At 47.0% G+C, this 17,814-nt stretch overlaps 1 protein-coding gene and 1 long non-coding RNA gene across 7 annotated transcripts in view; one reads left to right on the forward strand and one right to left on the reverse strand.

Annotated features, from left to right (window-relative positions):
* LOC122704751 overlaps nucleotides 1-17,814 on the reverse strand; it is a 30,202-nt gene that overhangs the window by 6,286 nt on the left and 6,102 nt on the right. The window contains exons 3-4 of the long non-coding RNA XR_006343922.1: nucleotides 14,742-14,748; nucleotides 7,441-7,443 (exon numbers count right to left, since the gene is read on the reverse strand). This is a non-coding gene — a long non-coding RNA (uncharacterized LOC122704751). The remainder of the gene's footprint in view (nucleotides 1-7,440; nucleotides 7,444-14,741; nucleotides 14,749-17,814) is intronic.
* CELF6 (CUGBP Elav-like family member 6) overlaps nucleotides 1-17,814 on the forward strand; it is a 29,457-nt gene that overhangs the window by 1,182 nt on the left and 10,461 nt on the right. For 4 of the 6 annotated variants that reach the window (XR_006343921.1, XM_043919685.1, XM_043919683.1 and 1 more), the window contains exons 2-3: nucleotides 2,940-3,022; nucleotides 12,816-12,864. Coding sequence is in view for 5 of the 6 variants with exons in the window: in XM_043919685.1 (XP_043775620.1) it covers nucleotides 2,940-3,022; nucleotides 12,816-12,864 (132 nt within the window). In the remaining variant the exon portion in view is untranslated. Of the gene's footprint in view, nucleotides 1-2,939; nucleotides 3,023-11,123; nucleotides 11,171-12,815; nucleotides 12,865-17,814 lie in introns of those variants that run through there. The other 2 variants (XM_043919687.1, XM_043919686.1) reach the window with 2 other exon arrangements.

Here is a 17,814-nt window from a genome sequence, read left to right on the forward strand (position 1 = left end):
ACTTGTTTTACCCTCTAATCTCCTCACTCCCGTGCCACATATTTGTGCCTTCCCAATCCTCTTTATGGCCTCCCAATCCTCTTTATGGCTTTCCCTTCCTCACAAGCTGGTCCTAGACCAGAACCTGTGGACCAGAGCCTCAAGGGTGGGTCAAGTTGAAGAGGCAGAAAGTGGTCTTCTCCCATACCCTGTTCAAGAGACAGGCACCATGGTCCTGTCCTGCCACACCTTTTTCTTCCTGTAGGGAAAGGGAGGAGGCTTGTTTACATGCAGAAAAGTCTGTCTAGGCTGGGCTGGAGTAAGATGGCCAGAGTCACATGGCATACATGGGCACGGGAAGGAAATTATTTGAAAAGAATCACTTTTTTCTCTCCCCACCTTCACCATGCTGTAGTTTCAGGTTTTGTGGAGTAGGAGAGGGTCTCCAACTATCCTCCATGATCTTTCCAGGAGAGAAGTTGTGGGCCCTGGGTAACAGCTAAATGTATTTTCCTAAGGGCTGAGAGCTGGAATCAGGCTGCCTCCTTTTCAACTCAGAGGCTTTGGGGAGTTCCTAGGCACACTAATGTAGGAGTTTCAGGAAAATGCCCATAGAGGATCAGGGAACAGCTATGTAGCAGTGCATCTTAAACCCTTTGGAGTGGGGTTATTTTTAAAGGGGCATGAAACCACAAGACCATACCACCCAGATCCCTTCTAATGCAGTCCAGTTGCCCAACTGCCCGTCCACCCATAGCAACTTATGGTCTTATTTTTTAGACATTTATTTCAGTATGTAAGTACAAGCTGGTCTTTCTGAGCAATCTGTGTAGTAAAGGAAGTGTATAGATTATCTTTAATTCTCACTCTTCTCACTCAAACACCATGAGTCTCTGAACTGTTCTCTAATCTTTTCTCTCTCTCCACTTAGTTCTAATTCTTCCTGTCCCCCCACCCCCATTCATCTGACCCTCAGGCCATGCTTCTCTGTCTTTTTATCCTTCTATTCTTCTACTCCCTGTCCACACAGGGCTCCTTTTGGCAGCAACTAGGCCCTTGAGCCTTTCAGACAGGGCCCCAGCCCTGCTCAGTTCTGACGTCAGCTAATATGGTTTGGTGGTGGAGGATGGAGCAGGGATGTAAGCGGAATCAGGTTTTGGTGATTTTTTCCCCAAATCAACCCACAACTCTTGAAGGCAAGGTTACTTTGCAAGGTCAATGGGGAGGGGGGGGTCTCCCAATCAACATATTCTCCACCTTCTCCCCAGCAACAGTGACGTCCAAAAGCCAGAGTGACTCATTTTCTTTTAGATGGCTGAATACTGAAGCGGGCAGCCACAGTGCTTTGAAAACAAGCGCAGCCTAGGCATTGGAGATTCCAAACCCTGTCCTACCACTGGCATACTTTCTGGGCATCAATTTTCCCATTGATATGATAAGTGTTTGTTCCAGGAGTTCTCTAAGGTCTCTTTAACCCAGTGAATGGCAGATATCTGCCCACCTTAAGAGGACAGCCACATAGAAGACAGTGGATAAAATGTTCCCATTTGCCTTTGCAGTCTGCTGAGGTCTAAGTGGAAAACTGCACCAAGCTCCTAATGGTTTCTCACATCCACTTTCTCTTCCTTTAGTCTTTCTCCTTCCTTTACTCAGAAGGCTCTTCTTGAAAACACAGACCTAATTTCACAACCCTGCTTAAAACACTTTAGTGGCTCTCTACTGTTCTTAGGACAAAATTCAAAATCCAAATTGAAGTTACAGATGAGCTGATCCCTGCATACCTCTCTGGCCAATCTGCCCCCAGTTACCAACCTTCAACCATACTGGCCTTCCATCTGTTTCCCCAACACACTGAATTCTTCACTCAGTCCTCATATGTACTATTCTCTCTGCTTGAAATAATCACCACCCTTTCCATCACCTCATTAACCACCCCCCTTTATTATTGAGAGGTCAGTGTGTTCTTTGAGACATTCATTCCTCAATTGTGTGGACTTAGATACATCTCCCTCATGATCCTTCACATGATTCCCATGAGGGCAGAAAATGTGTCTGTCTTGTTACCACTTTACCTTCAAGCCATCATAATATACCACTATAAGAAGTAAGTATTCAATAAATCTTTTCTGGGTAAGTGAATACTCAATGACTTTTGGAACGGAAGAAGTCTTGGCCCTATGCTTCCTAGCAGGCTACAGGTTCTGAGGCTGGACAAAGAGTGGGTAGGACTGAACCTTTGGTTCAACTCAGACTCCTCTCCCCTTTAACTACTCATTCTTTTAGAGAAGTCAGATTTAGGGCATAAAAACTCTTAAGAGGCCCTACCCTGCAGTCCTGGAGGGTTGATGGATCAAGTACTTTGGATAGGATTGGAAGTCCCTAGAAGCTCCTATCTATAGGATGTCCTTAAACCAGTTCCATCTCCCAAGCCTCAAATCAATCCACTCCTTAGACTCAAACTAGGAGGAGGTATCAGGAAGGAGTTGTGGGGTCCTGGGCTTGGCTTCCAACCTTCTTTCTCCTCTTCTGTCTCCTCCCATCTGAAACTGAGTGGGGAAGGAATTGAGGCTGATTCTTAGAAACTTTAGGAGTATGAATCCAAAAAGGAAGGGGGAGGTTGGGGTTAAAGCTGAAGGCAAAGCTGCTTAGGGAGGTTTAACCCCAACAGGATTTATGGCTGGCGTGGGGAGGGGAGATGTGGGATTGCATGAATATGTGATTGGATGTGGGTGCACATGTTCCCTAGGCAAAAGGCCAGGAGCGAGTGAGGGAGCCAGAGTCTGCGACACGGGCACATGAAGCCCCTCCCTTCAAAGAAGGTGGGAGGCAGAGAAGGCTTCTCAGAAGCAGTACCCTTGTTGAAAGGAGAATGGCCTTGAGTTTGTCAATGTAATAGGTCTTTCCAGGAAGAGTATCTGGGGGTTTTAGGAAACCCCCTGAGCCAGCCTCTTCCTCCCCAGGCTGTGCCTTCCTCACCTACTGCGCCCGGGACTCTGCTCTCAAGGCCCAGAGTGCACTGCACGAGCAGAAGACCCTGCCAGGGGTAAGTCCACCAGGGCTGGGGCGGGTGGGAACCACCTCCGGCTGGGAACACGCTCTATGTGCTTGCCAAAGCAGCGTGTGGTGGCTGGGTTGGGATCAGGAACTAGAAGAAGAGTCATCTTTCTAGGAGAGGACTTACCTGTACCCTTAACAGGTACAGGTTATTTGTTAATTTCAGTCCTCCGGTCCAAAGAAATGGGCTTGAGACTCTTGGGCCAAGTGTACTATTCCTATCTTTTAGGAAAGGCATTACTCTTGTGAGCTATGCTAGAATTTGTCTACGTTGGCTAAAATCATGATGTTAGGTGTCATTTGTCACTGGTGTGAGCATCTTTGCAGATACACAGGGGAGAGGCTCTGCTGGGCTGGTATCCTGTTTCTTCGAGTTCTGGGGTCCTTGATGATCCTCTTCCTGTAGCGTTTTTTTCGGGTGTCTTGACTCACCAAGATTGCTTTCCTTACACACCCCCAAACACTTAGCTCAAGGTTAAGAGAGACCTCATTCTACAGGCAGCTAGGCCACTGTACATCAGTGGCACTTGATATGGCCTTGGCTAATGGCCAATCACTGGACAGAAGACAAAATAGGACCTACTGCTGGAGGAAGAAAGTGGTGATTGTCAGGAACTAGTGTTCCTAACACTTGGTGAACTAGGGGTCACCAAGAGCAAGTCATGCTACACAGCTTCATTTTCTCTTGTCCAAGGAGTGACATGTCTAGAGCAAGAATGCTATTCCACTGCCCTGGGCAGGCCAAACCTGGGAATATATCCAATTCCAGGCCTCAGGATTAAGAGGGTCAGGAGCCTACCAGAAAGAGATTTGGATAGTATAGGGACATAAAATATATTATGGAATTATAATTTGAAGAATCAGGGATATTTGGCTGGACAGGGTTTAGTGGGGAGCTACAATAGGGAGACATCATAACATAATAATTAAGAATACTAGTTTTTGAGTCTCACAGACTGGAGTTGAATCCCAGCTCTGCCATTTAGCATTTCTGTGTCTTCAGATACATTACTTAGACATTTGAACTTCAATTCCTCACCTATAGGGAGTGAGTAATACTAACACTTAGCTCACTGGACTACTGGGGGGGTTAACTGAGGCTTAGCAAGTACCTGGCACAGAGTAAGATCTCAAAACATATTACTGCTGGGGTGGGTACCCGCTTTCAGATCCTGAAGAAGGATTTGGTTTTCTGTGGGTGTCCCCATAGGGCAGGACCAGGATCAGTGAGATATAAAGAACCGCCACATTAATTTCAGCTCAGTATAAAGAACTCATTTCTCATCATCAGAGCTCTCCAGCAATAAAACAAACTTCAGGGAATTCTCTGGTGGTCTAATGGTTAGGACTCCACACTCACTGCTTGAGGTCCCAGGTTCAAGCCCTGGTTGAGGAACTAAAATCCTCCAAGCCACATAGTGCAATCAAAATATAAAAATTAAAATTAAATCACATTTTTTAAAAAAGACAAGCTTTACTTACAGATGATCAAGCTGTTAATGGGGTGTCAGATCCTAGAACCAATCCTTGTAATCGAAGGAACTTGAGCCTGGCTCTTGAAGGCTCAGTGTCAAGTAACACCAACGTGGGCTTCCTGGATGACTCAGTGGTAAAGAACCAGCCTGCAATGCAGGAGACCCAGGTTCAGTCCCTGGGTAGAGAATATCCCCTGGAGAAGGAAATGGAAACCCACTCCAGTATTCTTGCCTGGAGAATCCCATGGACAGAGGAGCCTGGCAGGGTACAGTCCATGGGGTCGCAAAGAGTCAGACAACTGAAGTCCACCACCGCCACCACAACACCAACTTATCACTCTCACCAATCCTCTGCAGGCAGGCTCTAGAGACAGACAGACCTGGGTGTCAATCCAGGACCTACTACTCACTAACTCTATGACCTTGGGCAATTCTTTACTGCTCTAAGCCTAGGCTTTCCTCCTCTGTGAAATTGAGCATGTAGGGCTGTTATAATAATTAAATAAACTAAGTCATATAAAGTGCTTAACACAAATCTTGGCAGACAGTAAGTATTCAGTACAGGTTAGCTGATGATAGTAGTAGTAACAGCAGCATTACTAGGAGTGATAGTAGAAGTCATTATGCACCCACTCTTGGGAGCAAATAAATGACTTCTGTCACTAGAATTAAGAGTCAGTGAGACAAGTGATAAGACTCCATATATGGGAAACATCATGGTAAAGGTTCAGAGGCAAGAGGAACAGATGGGTGTGAAATGGGGCTGGGAGTGTAGAGGAGGGTCCCCACATGAGCACGGGCCAGACCAGAGAGAAGATCCACAGAGGGCAATGGTTGAAGGGAAAACTTTGAGTCCCAGGGTGAAGGGTTTGCACTTTATCCTGAAAGCTAACGGAAGGCACTGAAAAAACTTAAAATGAAATCTGGGAGAACAAATCCTCCCCCAGGGACTTCCCTGGTGGTCCAGTGGCTAAGGCTCTGTGCTCCCAATGCAGGGGATCCAGCAGAGGAACGTATAAGGAAGATATGGTACATATGTACAATGGAATGTTACTCAGCCATGAAAAAGAAAGAAATAATGCCATTTGCAGCAACATGGAAGGACCTAGAGATTATCATACACAGTGAGTGAAGTAAGTCAGACAGAGAAGGAGAAATATCATATGACATTCCACACATGGTGGAATCTAACACGAAATGATACAAATGAACCTACAAAATAGAAAGAGACTCACAAACTTAGAAAAGTTTGGGAACTTAGAAAAGTTGCCTGGGGAAAGGGATAGTTGGGGACACACTACTATATTCAAAACAGATAATCAGCAAGGACCTATTGTATAGCAAAAAAAAAAAAAAAGAAAGAAAAAAAACGCAGGGCATCTGGGTTTGATCCCTGGTTGAGGGAACTATTGGGCTTCCCAGGTGGCACGAGTGGTAAAGAACCCACCTGCCAATGCAGGAGCTGTCAGACACTCTGGTTCAATCCCTGGGTTGGGAAGATCCCCTGGAGGAAGGCCTGGCAACCCACTCCAGTATTCTTGCCTGGAGAATTGAATGGACAGAGGAGTCTGGTGGGCTATGGTCCATAGGATCACAAAGAGTCGGATACAACTAAAGCAACTTAGCATGCACATGCATGCAGGAAACTAGATTCTGAATGCAACAACTAAGAATCCGTATGCTGCAACTAAAGATCCCGCATGCTGCAGCTAAAACCTGGTGCAGCCAAATAAATAAATAATAAAGAAAAAAATCCCCTCCTCAGCCAGCCACAGGGCTCCACAATTGAAGGGGTACCTGGTGGACTCTATCAGGCTGAGGGCACCTAAGATCAGGACAGTGAAGCGCTATACTACCACGGTAATTTCTGGGAAGGAAAAGAGAAATAATAATTAATATGTATTGATAAAGACAGTGTTCCTAGCACTTGACACGTTCAAAGTCATTTAATCCTCTATGAAAAAGGTATTGTTAGTGGCATTCACATTTTATAGATGAGGAAATTGAGTCATGGAAAATAAGTGACTTGCCCAAGGTCAGGTAGTTACTGATGGGAAGATCAGGGCTTTGAGCCTAGGCAGTCAGGCTCCAGAACTCATTCACTTAGCCACTGCACTGTTACCTGAGCCAGGCTGGCGGCAGACAGAGGTCAAAGGTTCTAGAGCAGATGATGACTGGGTACACCTGGCCCCTCTGACCCTTTCATCCTCAGCCTTCCAACATGGCCTGACTTCCTCTGATACTGCCAGGATTGGCTTGATTCACCCTCCTCAGCTTAACAAAGTGAAAATTAATATTTAATTATTCTCCTAAATGAAAATCAATGGCCTTGTTGGCCAGCCCCAGCATTGGCCGAGCCATCCATCTTTCCTCGGGGCCTGCCAGGGGCAGCAGCAGCTTTAGTCACCTGGCCTTGGGCCCACCAGCATGGAGGGGGAAGGTGCCCAGATCCGTGTAGGCTCAGGGTCCTGGGCACATCTGCCACCTGCTGGAGAAGCAGAGACAAGACTTCAGTCTGGACTTCTGGAGACAGTCAGAGCTGTCACTGTGGGCTTAGGAAAAGCTGGGTCAAACTCAAAGAGAAAGCCTGAACCCCTAGGAGAAATCTCATGGTGTCTGCCCAACTGGTACCTCCCCCGGCCCCTCTCTACCCGCTCCCTGCTAATTTCTATCACCTATTAAAGCTTGGCTCCCAAATCAGGACTCCCTTCAGACCTCAGTGGTTGTCCCAGCTTTTGCAGCCTCTTCCCCAGGAAGCTGGAGCGGCTTCTTTCAGCCTCACCTCAAGCTCCAGAATCCACCTGGAGAAAGTGAGGCCCGACCTCAGCCCTGCCTTCCGGGATTCAGAAGGTGCCCCCTCCCTCATTTGTTTCTCTTCATGCTCATGATCTCCTCTTCCCTGGGCAACCACCCCTTCAAACACTGAGTACACTTGCTTTTGCAGGTTTTGTCCTGCACAAAAGAGCTTGAGTGAAAAAGGCGAACAGGGGCTGTAGTCTAGCCTTGCTCTGTTGACCCAGCCATGCTCATGATCATAGGACTGTGTCAGCCCAGAAGAAGGGGCACATTCTTCCTAATCTGTCCACAGTATCTAATTTGCCTGTCTGCATCTCACACAGATGCACTGTATGTGCTAGCACCTGCTCATTGCGTGAGCTGGTGCCTTTGCCTTCAAGGAGTGACCCACTGCACCTCAGTGGGGTTTACCTCTGGGCACATAAAAGAGGCATCAGGAGTGGAGAGGGAGGAGACGCTATCTGAGCTGAATCATGATCATCACGTTTGAGGGCCTAGAAACCTAAAAGACAAAGGCCACTTCTGGAACCCTGGGGACAGTGTGAGAACTGGCAGGGAAGGTGTCCAGCGGAGATGGCTAAGGCTCCAACTGAATGGAGAGGATCACATGTACAGGCCCACAGGGGAGGCAGGACTAACAGGTTTGGGCTCCCAGTCTTAGGACTCGGCTTTATTGGAGGCTTACAATGGGGAACTGTGGGTGCATTTGGAGCAGGAAAGAGTGAGGGGCTGGTATTAAAAGATCACTCTGGCTATGGTGTGAGGCTGGCGTGGAGAGGAAGCACTGCTGGAGGCAGGTGACCCTCGGGACACGGTTGCTTGAGTGCAGGTGAATATGATACTGGCCTGGAGCTGGGGGTGAGGCTGGAGTGGAGAGGAGAGGATGGACTTGTGATCTATTCAGAAAAACCATACAGACCCTAGAATGAATGGGACTCGGGAGTGGACTGAATTAGAGGAAGGGGGTCAGGTGGAATCAAGTGCTGACAGCGTTGGTTTCCTTTTTATCTGCTCAACTCTCTCTTGCACCCATGACACCTCTCTAAGACCCACCAGGAGGCCCTTCTTTGGGGAGGTTCCAATAAACATTCTTCCCACAGTGAGGGGAAGGGGCTGAGGGCATCATGAGTGCCGAGTGGAGGGAACAGTTAGCATCAGGACAGAAGAGTCTGAAGAAGGCAATGCGGAGCCCAAAGGCAGGAACTGTAGGCAAGTCAAGCAGAGAGAAGGAGTAAGGTATGGCCTTCCTTGCTGCTCACAGGGGCAGAAGGATCAGGACCCAGTATGTGTCTGTGCTGCTGCTGACCTTCTCCATTCCATGGCCTGGAGTAGGTTGTTCTCTCCTTTTTCTGACATACTCTCCCTTGACTTCCCCTCCAGGGCTAGGTCCTGAAGCAGACATAGGCCTGGATTTGGGAAACTTAGGGGAACAAGTGTTCAGCCAAGGGCAAGAGCTCCCCTGAGCTCCCATGACAAGTGCTTGGCCAAGGAAGCAATGCCTTCTTTTCTTCAAAGGGGAATCGTGGGTACTTCACCCCACTCCCACATCCCTCCCCTGGCTGTGGAAGGAATAAGGCAGGGTAGGGTTGCCCAGGTAACTCATGTGGGCAACTCTCTATCTCCTTCAGTCACAGACAACATACCCAAATCCCGGATGCCCTCCCCAACCACTTCCCAGTGGAGACTGAAGGTCAGAGCCTAGGGAAGCATTTGTTTTCCCAATTCAGTCATCACCATCTTGGGCTCCTCCCCTGCACCTCCTACCTGCCAAACTACCAACTTCCCCAACACCTAAGCCAGAAACCGAAGTCAGTCAGAATTTCCTCCTCTCCCTCATTCCCCATATCCAATACAACTTTAGTCCAATTCATTCTTCCTCAACATTTCTTGAATCTGTCCATTTCCTTCTGCCCTGATCCAGGTCACCTTCAACCCTTACCTGTATCACTGATCTTCCTCCCTCTAATCTTTCCCTTTCCAATCCTTTCTCTGCATAATGGCAGCTCATGGGATCCTTCATAAGACAGATTCTTCCCCTGCTTCCCTGGATCTCTGCTGCCCTTGAAATACAACAAACTTCCTCATAATAGTTTTCACAACCTGCCCCAATCTGGCTTCTTCTGACTTTTCAATTTCATATCCTTCCATTTAAAACACACACACAAAACAAACAAAAAACATATTACATCTGGTGCATCTACTAAGATCTAGCTTTTGTCACTTTCACCACACCCCTTCATGAGTCCCCTTTTACTAATGTGGCTACTGAGGCTCAGAGACCTTTAAGTAAATTGTACTGATGAAACCAGCATCTAAATCCACATCTATCTGGGAGAAATTTGTACTACTCTAGCCCCCTAGTGGCTCAGCTGGTAAAGAATCCGCCTGCAACGTGGGAGACCTGGGTTCAATCCCTGGGTTGGGAAGATGCCCTGAAGAAGGGAAAGGCTACCCGCTCCAGTATTCTGGCCTGGAGAATTCCATGGACTGTATAGTCCATGGGGTCACAAAGAGTTGGACACGACTGAGCAACTTTCACTCACTAGCCCCCTCAATGTCAGGCGCCCACCTGAAAACCCTTGCTCCTTCAGACTTGCGTCTCCGTCTCCATGCCCCAGCCATCTGGAATGTGCAGCCTCTCCCTGCCCCTCCCATGATGGCCCAGTGACCCCAGTGCTGCAAGACCCAGCTCAAACCCTGCCTGCTCCACAAAGCCATCCCTGAGCCAGCCTCTCCAGCTGGACTCAGCCTCTCCCACAGCACTTCACCTTGCACTCTTCCCCTGGTCCTGGTCCCTCTGGGCCTCATTTGTGTTCATGTCTTTAGAACAGAGTTGAGCAACTCAAGGGAAAATCATGGACTTCAGTGTCAGACAGACCTGGGGGCAAATCCCAGCTCAACCGCCATGTGATCTCGGACAAGTGATTTAGCTTCCCCCAGCCTCAAGTTTCTCATCTGTAATATGGGAACAAAGGCATTCTCTAGTAGAGTGTTTGGAATTTAGAGACAGTGTATATAAAGTGCCCCAGGAACGGCCTGGCACACAGTGGGCTCTTGGGAAATGGTGGCATTATTTTCCCCTTTAAGGACAGGGTCCCAGGGTCATCGCTGTCTCCCCTGAAGGGCCCAGCTCAGGGCTCTTCAGAGTTCTAGGAATACTGACAACACGGCTGAGTGGTGGAAAGTCTAGGTGCCCAACTTCTGAGAGCTGGACTCTGCCAGGTCCACATGGGATGTTTATGTACCACCTAATGCCCACTCTCCATCAAAGAGTGCTGCAGTGGGGGCGGGGGGAGGGGACATCCTCCAGAGCCCCAGTGAGCTCCATCTCCCCAGAAACCCAGCCGGGGAGGCAGCTGCCATGGAAACTGCTGCCACATGTGCTCATCACTCTAGGCTCCAGAGAGAAATTCTTAGAATCTATTTAAGAACTAATAAAATAATGATGGTCTTGCTCACCCTCACTGCCCCCCACTCCAGGCTTCTCCCCTTCTGCCACACTCCACCCTCCCTCTCCTATGCTCCCTTCCTGACCCCCTATTCCCTCAATTCCTTTTCATCTCCACCAGTATTTCTTTCCTCGACCCTTTGCAGGTGCGTCTTACTCTCTTATCATTTCTGTCTTCCTGTGTCTCTTCATCTCTCCCTGTGTCTCTGCTCTCCATGGCTCTGTCTCTTGGTCTCTCCTCCACAGTCACAGGTGGCCATGTCCAGGGAGGGGTCCTGTCCTCCCGGCCCCTGGTCCAGGCCAGTCCAGACCTGTCCAGCTCGCCCTGATCTGCTTGGATTGATCTGTCATCCCCTCTAGACTGCAGCCTGAGTCCTGTCGGTGTCTCGGCCCCCACCCACAACCTGGTCCACTGCAGGTGCTCCACCACCAGCGGGTGGGTGTGTCAGGGCGCAGAAGAACCTGAGTCCTGGGCGGGAGGGGGATTGTGCTGGTTCAGGCTTGGCTTGTTTTCCTTTTTTTTTTTTAAAGCCCTCCCCACTCCCCCTCCTCCAAATTTGATCCAAAGGAAATTGCTCAACTGTGACTGCCAGGGCGTTACCATGGTTACTGGGTAGCACTTGTGGCTATGGTAACAGGAAGCTGCCCGTTGTCTCGGCAACAAGCATACTGGTAGAGGATGAGGTGGCCCCTGATTGGTGCAGAAGCATTGCATTTCCTGAGGGGAGGGGGTCAGATCATCACCTTCTCAGGCCAGATGGGCATCAGTACCCCTTCCTCCACGAACAGGAAGGCTGCGGTTTATTCCTCCCAGCACTCAGCTGTCTGCCCCCCAACAATAATTCCTCACGTCCTACGCACCCAGCTCCTGGCAGTTTACAAAGACCTTTTGCGTCCCCATTATCTCATGTGATCCCCACAACACCCATGAGAGGAAGGTGAGATGGGGATTCAATCATGAATTCTCTCAGGGTGGTTGGGGGATGGGAGTGGGTGGGGTGAATATCGAAATCACCTGGGAGCATTTACCAATGATACAGTTCCCCCAACTTGAGAGTCTGATATGGTTCCCGGGTGATTCATATCTACCCTGATCAGGGAACCCCTGAATTAGAAGGTGAAATTGGTTGGTGGGGGAGGGGAGGGAGGAAGGAGTCAAGCTGCTTTCCAGGTTTACAGCTTGGATGACTGGAAGGATCAGGTCTGGGCAAAAAGATGAGCTCTGGTTTGGGTGTGTTCAGTGGAAGGTACCAGTGGACTTTCTAGTCGGGGTGTCCAGCAAGCAGCTGGCCACAAGGGGCTCAAGCTCAGGTGGGAGGTCCAGGTTGGAGATGCAGAGCTCTGAGTCATCCCTGTGGGGACAGGAGCAGAGGCTGTGGGTGTGGATGAGACTCTTCAGGATGAAAGGGAAGAGTGGGGTAAGAGGGGCCGAGGATGGTACCCTGGAGAACTCCAGCACCCTCAGGGGTAGGGGGTGCCCAGGGAGAGGACTGGGAGGGTGAGTGTAGACTATAGTGACATAGAAGCTTGGGGGAGGTTTTTCTCGTTTGACAAGTTGAATCCGAGAGAGGATGTCTTACTCTAAGTCATACAAACCACTAAACTGCAGGGTTGGGGATAGACAACACTAAATCTTGATTCCCAGACTGTTTAAATGACACATAGAAATTATATCCTCAGTCTTAGACACAAAACACAAATCTGCAGCATCAGTTCTACCCTGCTACCCAATTCTTCTCACCCAGAGGAAGTCCAGGAGCCAGAGGGACAGGCCTCACGTGGTCTGTGCCCAGAGCCCAAGGCAGGAGAATCTCTTTAGCCTCCACATTCCTTCCTCTACTTGCCCTGAGCTTCCTATGGCCTAATCCTCAGGCTTCAGCACCTTCTAAAGTCCTGTGTTTAAGGGAGGAATCTTGGAGAAAAACTATAATTCCTGTGTGAGAGTGGTGGGGTTTAGAGTGGTGGGGTGAGGGCTTAGATCCTGAGAAGTCCAGGGGTGGAGAAGCGGGGCCCCAGGGCCAGGCGGTCATGCTGATGGGGTGTGTTGGTCCGATGTCTTTCAGATGAATCGTCCTATCCAAGTGAAGCCGGCTGCCAGTGAGGGCCGAGGAGGTAACTTGCCTGCCTGACAAATCTCAGGGTATCATTCATGTTGGGGATGGTGGGCCCACTCCTGAAGTCAGGCTTACCCATGTTTTATTACTAGAGCCCCCGCCCCCACCTTGGATAAGGGGAACAAGTAGGGAGGGACCAGATTGCTGAGCCCCAGAAACAACTCAGCCATTCCAGATCAGACTGAGGAAGGATGGGGTCCCAGCATCCCCTGATCCAGAAGAGGCAGGAGATAGAGGCTGCACATACAGGAAGGGAGTTCTTGCCACCTTGCCCCTGGAGAAAGTTCATTCCTGTTTTAACAGGTGGAACTTCCAGATTTGTTTGAAGAACCAGGCTAGAGTTATTCTCCTTTTCCAGATTCTTCTGACTACAGAAAACCCAGTCCATTCTGGGTTGGAGCCACTCATATTCCTTCATTGCCTTAGGAAAAAGATGAGGCTGGTAAGACAGATTTTGCAGGCCATATTAAGAAATTTGACTCTATGTTGAGGACCATGGAAAGTCTTCAAAAGTGATTTTTTTTAGCTGCACTGCTTGATAATGCAGAAAAAAACTAAAGCTCCTTAAGAACAGAGGGTTTGAGAGCCTGTGCTTTTTGACAACCAGCCACATTATGGCCAGCTTCTAAGCTGGAAAAGCAATACTAGCTTCTGGTGTCAGTTCTTGGTGTCTTTCTTGCCTTTGGGTGTTAATCATTCCAAAATATCTGCCTGTAGCCCTCCCTGACATCTGCTGACTCTCTATGATCTCTGATTCTGGTCTCTGATTTCCTGATCTCTGATTCTCTGCTTCTGGTCAAGATACTACCATCCCACTTTGTCTTGAGAAGCTATTTCCAAGCTTCCTTCCTCCCCCTTCATACACACATCCTCCTTTTCCATCTCATTCTTTCCAGAGTGGTTTTTGAGAAGTTCCAGGCTGCATACCAAACCTCTGGTTCACTTGTCCCAAGAATTTCTGCTTCTTGGGAAACTGTTAGGCATCATGGCCAATGTTGGCCATCTTCTCAGCCCTGCTCACAAACACTAGACAGTCCCACAGCTGACAGGCCACCTGAGAGTATTTGAGTAAGCTAAGAAGCAGACAGGTTGAACTGTAGTTTGTTCAACCATCCAACCAATATCTTTTGAGTAACTTACTCCACATTAGGAATGCAAAGCAAACCTACCTCCTGGCCTCACGGACCTCTGGAGCTATAAGGGGATATAAACAGTAAAGGAAGCTATTATTCAGTATGATCAGTGCTTTTCAAGTCCTGGGGGTTGTGGGGACACAAACATGGGACACCTAAGTTAGTCTAGGAGGTCAAGGTGGGCTCCCAGAGCTAACAGTATTTAAGCTGAGACCTCAAGGATGAACAAGAAGTAGCCAAATAGAAAAAGGAGGAGCAAGGGAGCAAGGACGTCAGGCAGAGGGAAGCACCTGTGCAGAGCTCAGAAGAACACGATGCAACTTGGAGTCTCGCTTGGGAACTGAATCCAGGACACTGGGGCCACACTTGTTGCTTGGAGTCTAACACATCTGACCAGGATGAGGGCCACCGCCCAAAGGAGACCTCCACACCAATAATGCTTCTGCTTAGCTTGGTCCAGATGTCTTGGTCATCTGGGCCCCTAGCAGTGGCATCAGTGTGAGTTTTATCATTTTCCTCCCCGTTTTTGTACAAGTTTTTCGGGTGTAATATCACTGACAAATTCTGTACATATGGCATTTTACCTCTACACCTGTTCAGATTCTGAGTAGCTCAAGAGAGCAGGAAAAGCAAATTTAGCTGAAAAGAGGTCTGCCTGGCAGTAGGATTCATAATTTTAAAAAGAAAAATAGTGAAAGTTTTAGCAACTCAATCATGTCCAATTCTTTGTGACCCCATGGACTGTAGCCCTTCAGGCTCCTCTGTCCATGGGGATTCTCCAGGCAAGAATACTGGCATGGGTATCCATTCCCTTCTCCAGGGAATCATCCCCACCCAGGGGTCAAACTCAGGTCTCCTGCATTGCAGGAGGATTCTTTACCATCTGAGCCACCAGGGAAGCCCTTTAGTAGTCATGTATAACAGATATTTCTTGACAAGTGATGGCTTTTAAGGAGCATATTATCCAAAGCATTGATGCCTTTGGATAATCCTTCTTGCAGTTTTGGATGACCAGATCTCTCAATTCCTTCCTGCTCCCACTCAAAGTCACCAAATGTTCCCTGATACACATTTGGGAGAGAGGAGGCATATGTACTAAATCTTGCAGAACAGTTGGGTCTTTATAAATATCTTACTTTTCCAGTAAAATTGGAAAAGACCCTGACTCATTGGAAAAGACCCTGATGCTGGGAAAGACTGAAGACAGGAGGAGAAGGGGCTGACAGAGGATGAGATAGTTGGATGGACATGGGTTTGAGCAAGCTTTGGGAGCTGGTGATGGACAGGGAAGCCTCATGCAGCAGTCCATGGGGCTGCAAAGAGTCAGACACGATTAAGTGACTGAACTGAAACTGAAGTATTTTACTACTAACTGATCTATTAGATACTAATCAAAATGTGCTCCTTCTCTTCAATGCTATTGTATATCTTTTCAGAAGCTCTCTGCTGAATTTTAGCACAAATTAATGTTTTAGAAACGCAATTTTTAAAATGGTATTGAATTTGATTTTGAAACGTAACATTTACACCAATGTAGGACAGCTTGTCCCATTAAAATCTTATCTCTGTGATCCCAAACATTCTATAAACCTTCAGAGTTAATGATCATGCCTGCCCTGATACAGGTAAGCCTGTGAGCTTGCATATTTTTAAATTATTCCTGAAATTAAATCCTTTGTATACAGAAGATTAATGACTTTTACAACTGACAAAAATACTGGTATCAATACAGACATAATCTAAGGGGTATCAAGGCAAGTATAATCTTCCAAAAGTTTGTCATTTTTTTCTGTAAGAGATTATTAGCTAACGCAAATGCTACAGGAGCCAGGTAAGTAAGCCTAAATGGTTGAAATTGTAATGATTTAATTAAAAATTTCCCCTTTAATATATTAAATGTTGGCAGCTAATTCCATTTTTAAAAGTGGACCAGCACTGTGACAGCCTAACCAAACCTATCAAGCTTGCTTCTTTGGCCCAAAGACTTCCATTTTCCCTTTGCCGTATGGGAGTATTCTACTATGTCCACATGCATGAGCTTTTTGAAAAAAATAATCACTTCACATTCTATCTCTTGAATTTTGAAACCAACGCAACAGAGGAGTATTACTATTATTTTTAATCAATAGACATGAGGATTGTGTTTGAAATAACCTACATTTTACTTTATTTTTTATAACTTCTATTGTGGGTCTGTTTTATTTTCACTTCCAGCCAATGTTGTAGAAATCAGGTTGTTAGCACAGTAGGGGAAAGCCTGAATAGAAGTAGAATTGTTTTCATTGAAAAAATGTTTAAAGCAAATTTATAAAACCTTTTTCATAATAGCTTAGAAAGATGCAGAGATGTTCTGTCTTCTTTCCACTATAACATTACCTACAACATCATTGTTCTTGAAACTACCCATTTGTTCTGAGACCAAACAGCTCCTTATGAATCTGAATGATCATAAGACTCTGTATAACCATGCTCTAGAGGTCACAGACCCATCTCATGAACTTAATTCTGGGGTCCTCTTCTTCCATGGCCATTTCTGGTAGCATTGCTGACACTTGGAGTAATCTAAGTCTTCATGGACTATACTACAGCAGCATGTTAAAAAACTTTTTTGGCTACACCCCACAGCATGTGGGACCTTACTTCCCTGACCAGGGATTGAAGCCACATCCCCCTTCACTGGAAGGCACAGCCTTTTAAAAATTGTTTGTATTTATTAATTTATTTTTGGTTGTGCTGAGTCTTCATTGCTTTTCTGTAGTTGCAGCAAGTGAGGGCCACTCTCTAGTGCACAGGGTGCTCATTTCGGTACCTTCTCTTGTTGTGGAGCACAGGCTCTAGAGGGCTCAGGCTCAGTAGTTGAGGGCTTAGTTGCTCTGCAGCATGTGGCAATCTTCCCTGACCAGGGGTGAAACCTGTGTCTCCTGCATTGGTAGGCAGATTCTTTACCACTGAGCCACCAGGGACATCCCACAATAGCCTTTAAATGTATGCCAGCCCTATGTATATGTTTATACAAATATACATAGTTTAATGTATGCCAGTTCCCATAAATTCTTCAGCCAAGTTCCACACTATTCATTTACTCTGGAAGAGAAAAATTCATCTCCGGAGGCCGAGACCTTCTCTCTTAAGGGAACCTGAAAGCCCAGGCTTTCTTACTTGCCTCCTGGCTCTCTTGAATCAGGATGAAGAAACAGTGGAGTCTCTGTTCTTTCTTGGCCTAAGTCCCTATTTTTCAGGCCTCCTCCTTCACTGTATTTTTTTTAAGTGGGGGGTAAAACAGACATAACATAATCTTTATTCTTTTTACCACTGTTAAGAATAGAATTCAGTACTGTTAGCAACATTCACATTGCTGTGCAAAGTCCAGAACTTTTTCGTTGTATAAAACTCAGACTCTGTTCCCATTAAACATCAAGCTCCATTTCTCCCTCCCTCTAGCCCCTGGCAACCACCATTCTACCTTCTGTTTCTATGAGTTTTACTAATCTAGATACCTCACATAAGTGAAATCATACAGTATTTGTCTTTCTGTGACTGGCTTATATCACCTAGAGTCTTCAGTTCTCATCCATGTTGCAGCATGTATCCGAATCCCTTTCCTTTAAAAAACTGAATAATATTCCATTGTGTGTATACACCACATTTTGCTTATCCATTCATTGGCTGATAGACATTTGAGTTGCTTCTACTTTTTGACCATTGTGGATAATACTACAGTGAACATGAGTGTATAAATACCTCTTTGAGACTCTGCTTTCAATTTTTTGGACATATACCTGGAACTGGTATTGCTAGGTAGTATGGTAATTCTA

Source organism: Cervus elaphus, chromosome 12, assembly GCF_910594005.1.
Source record: "Cervus elaphus chromosome 12, mCerEla1.1, whole genome shotgun sequence".
NCBI classification, from domain to species: Eukaryota; Metazoa; Chordata; class Mammalia; order Artiodactyla; family Cervidae; genus Cervus; species Cervus elaphus.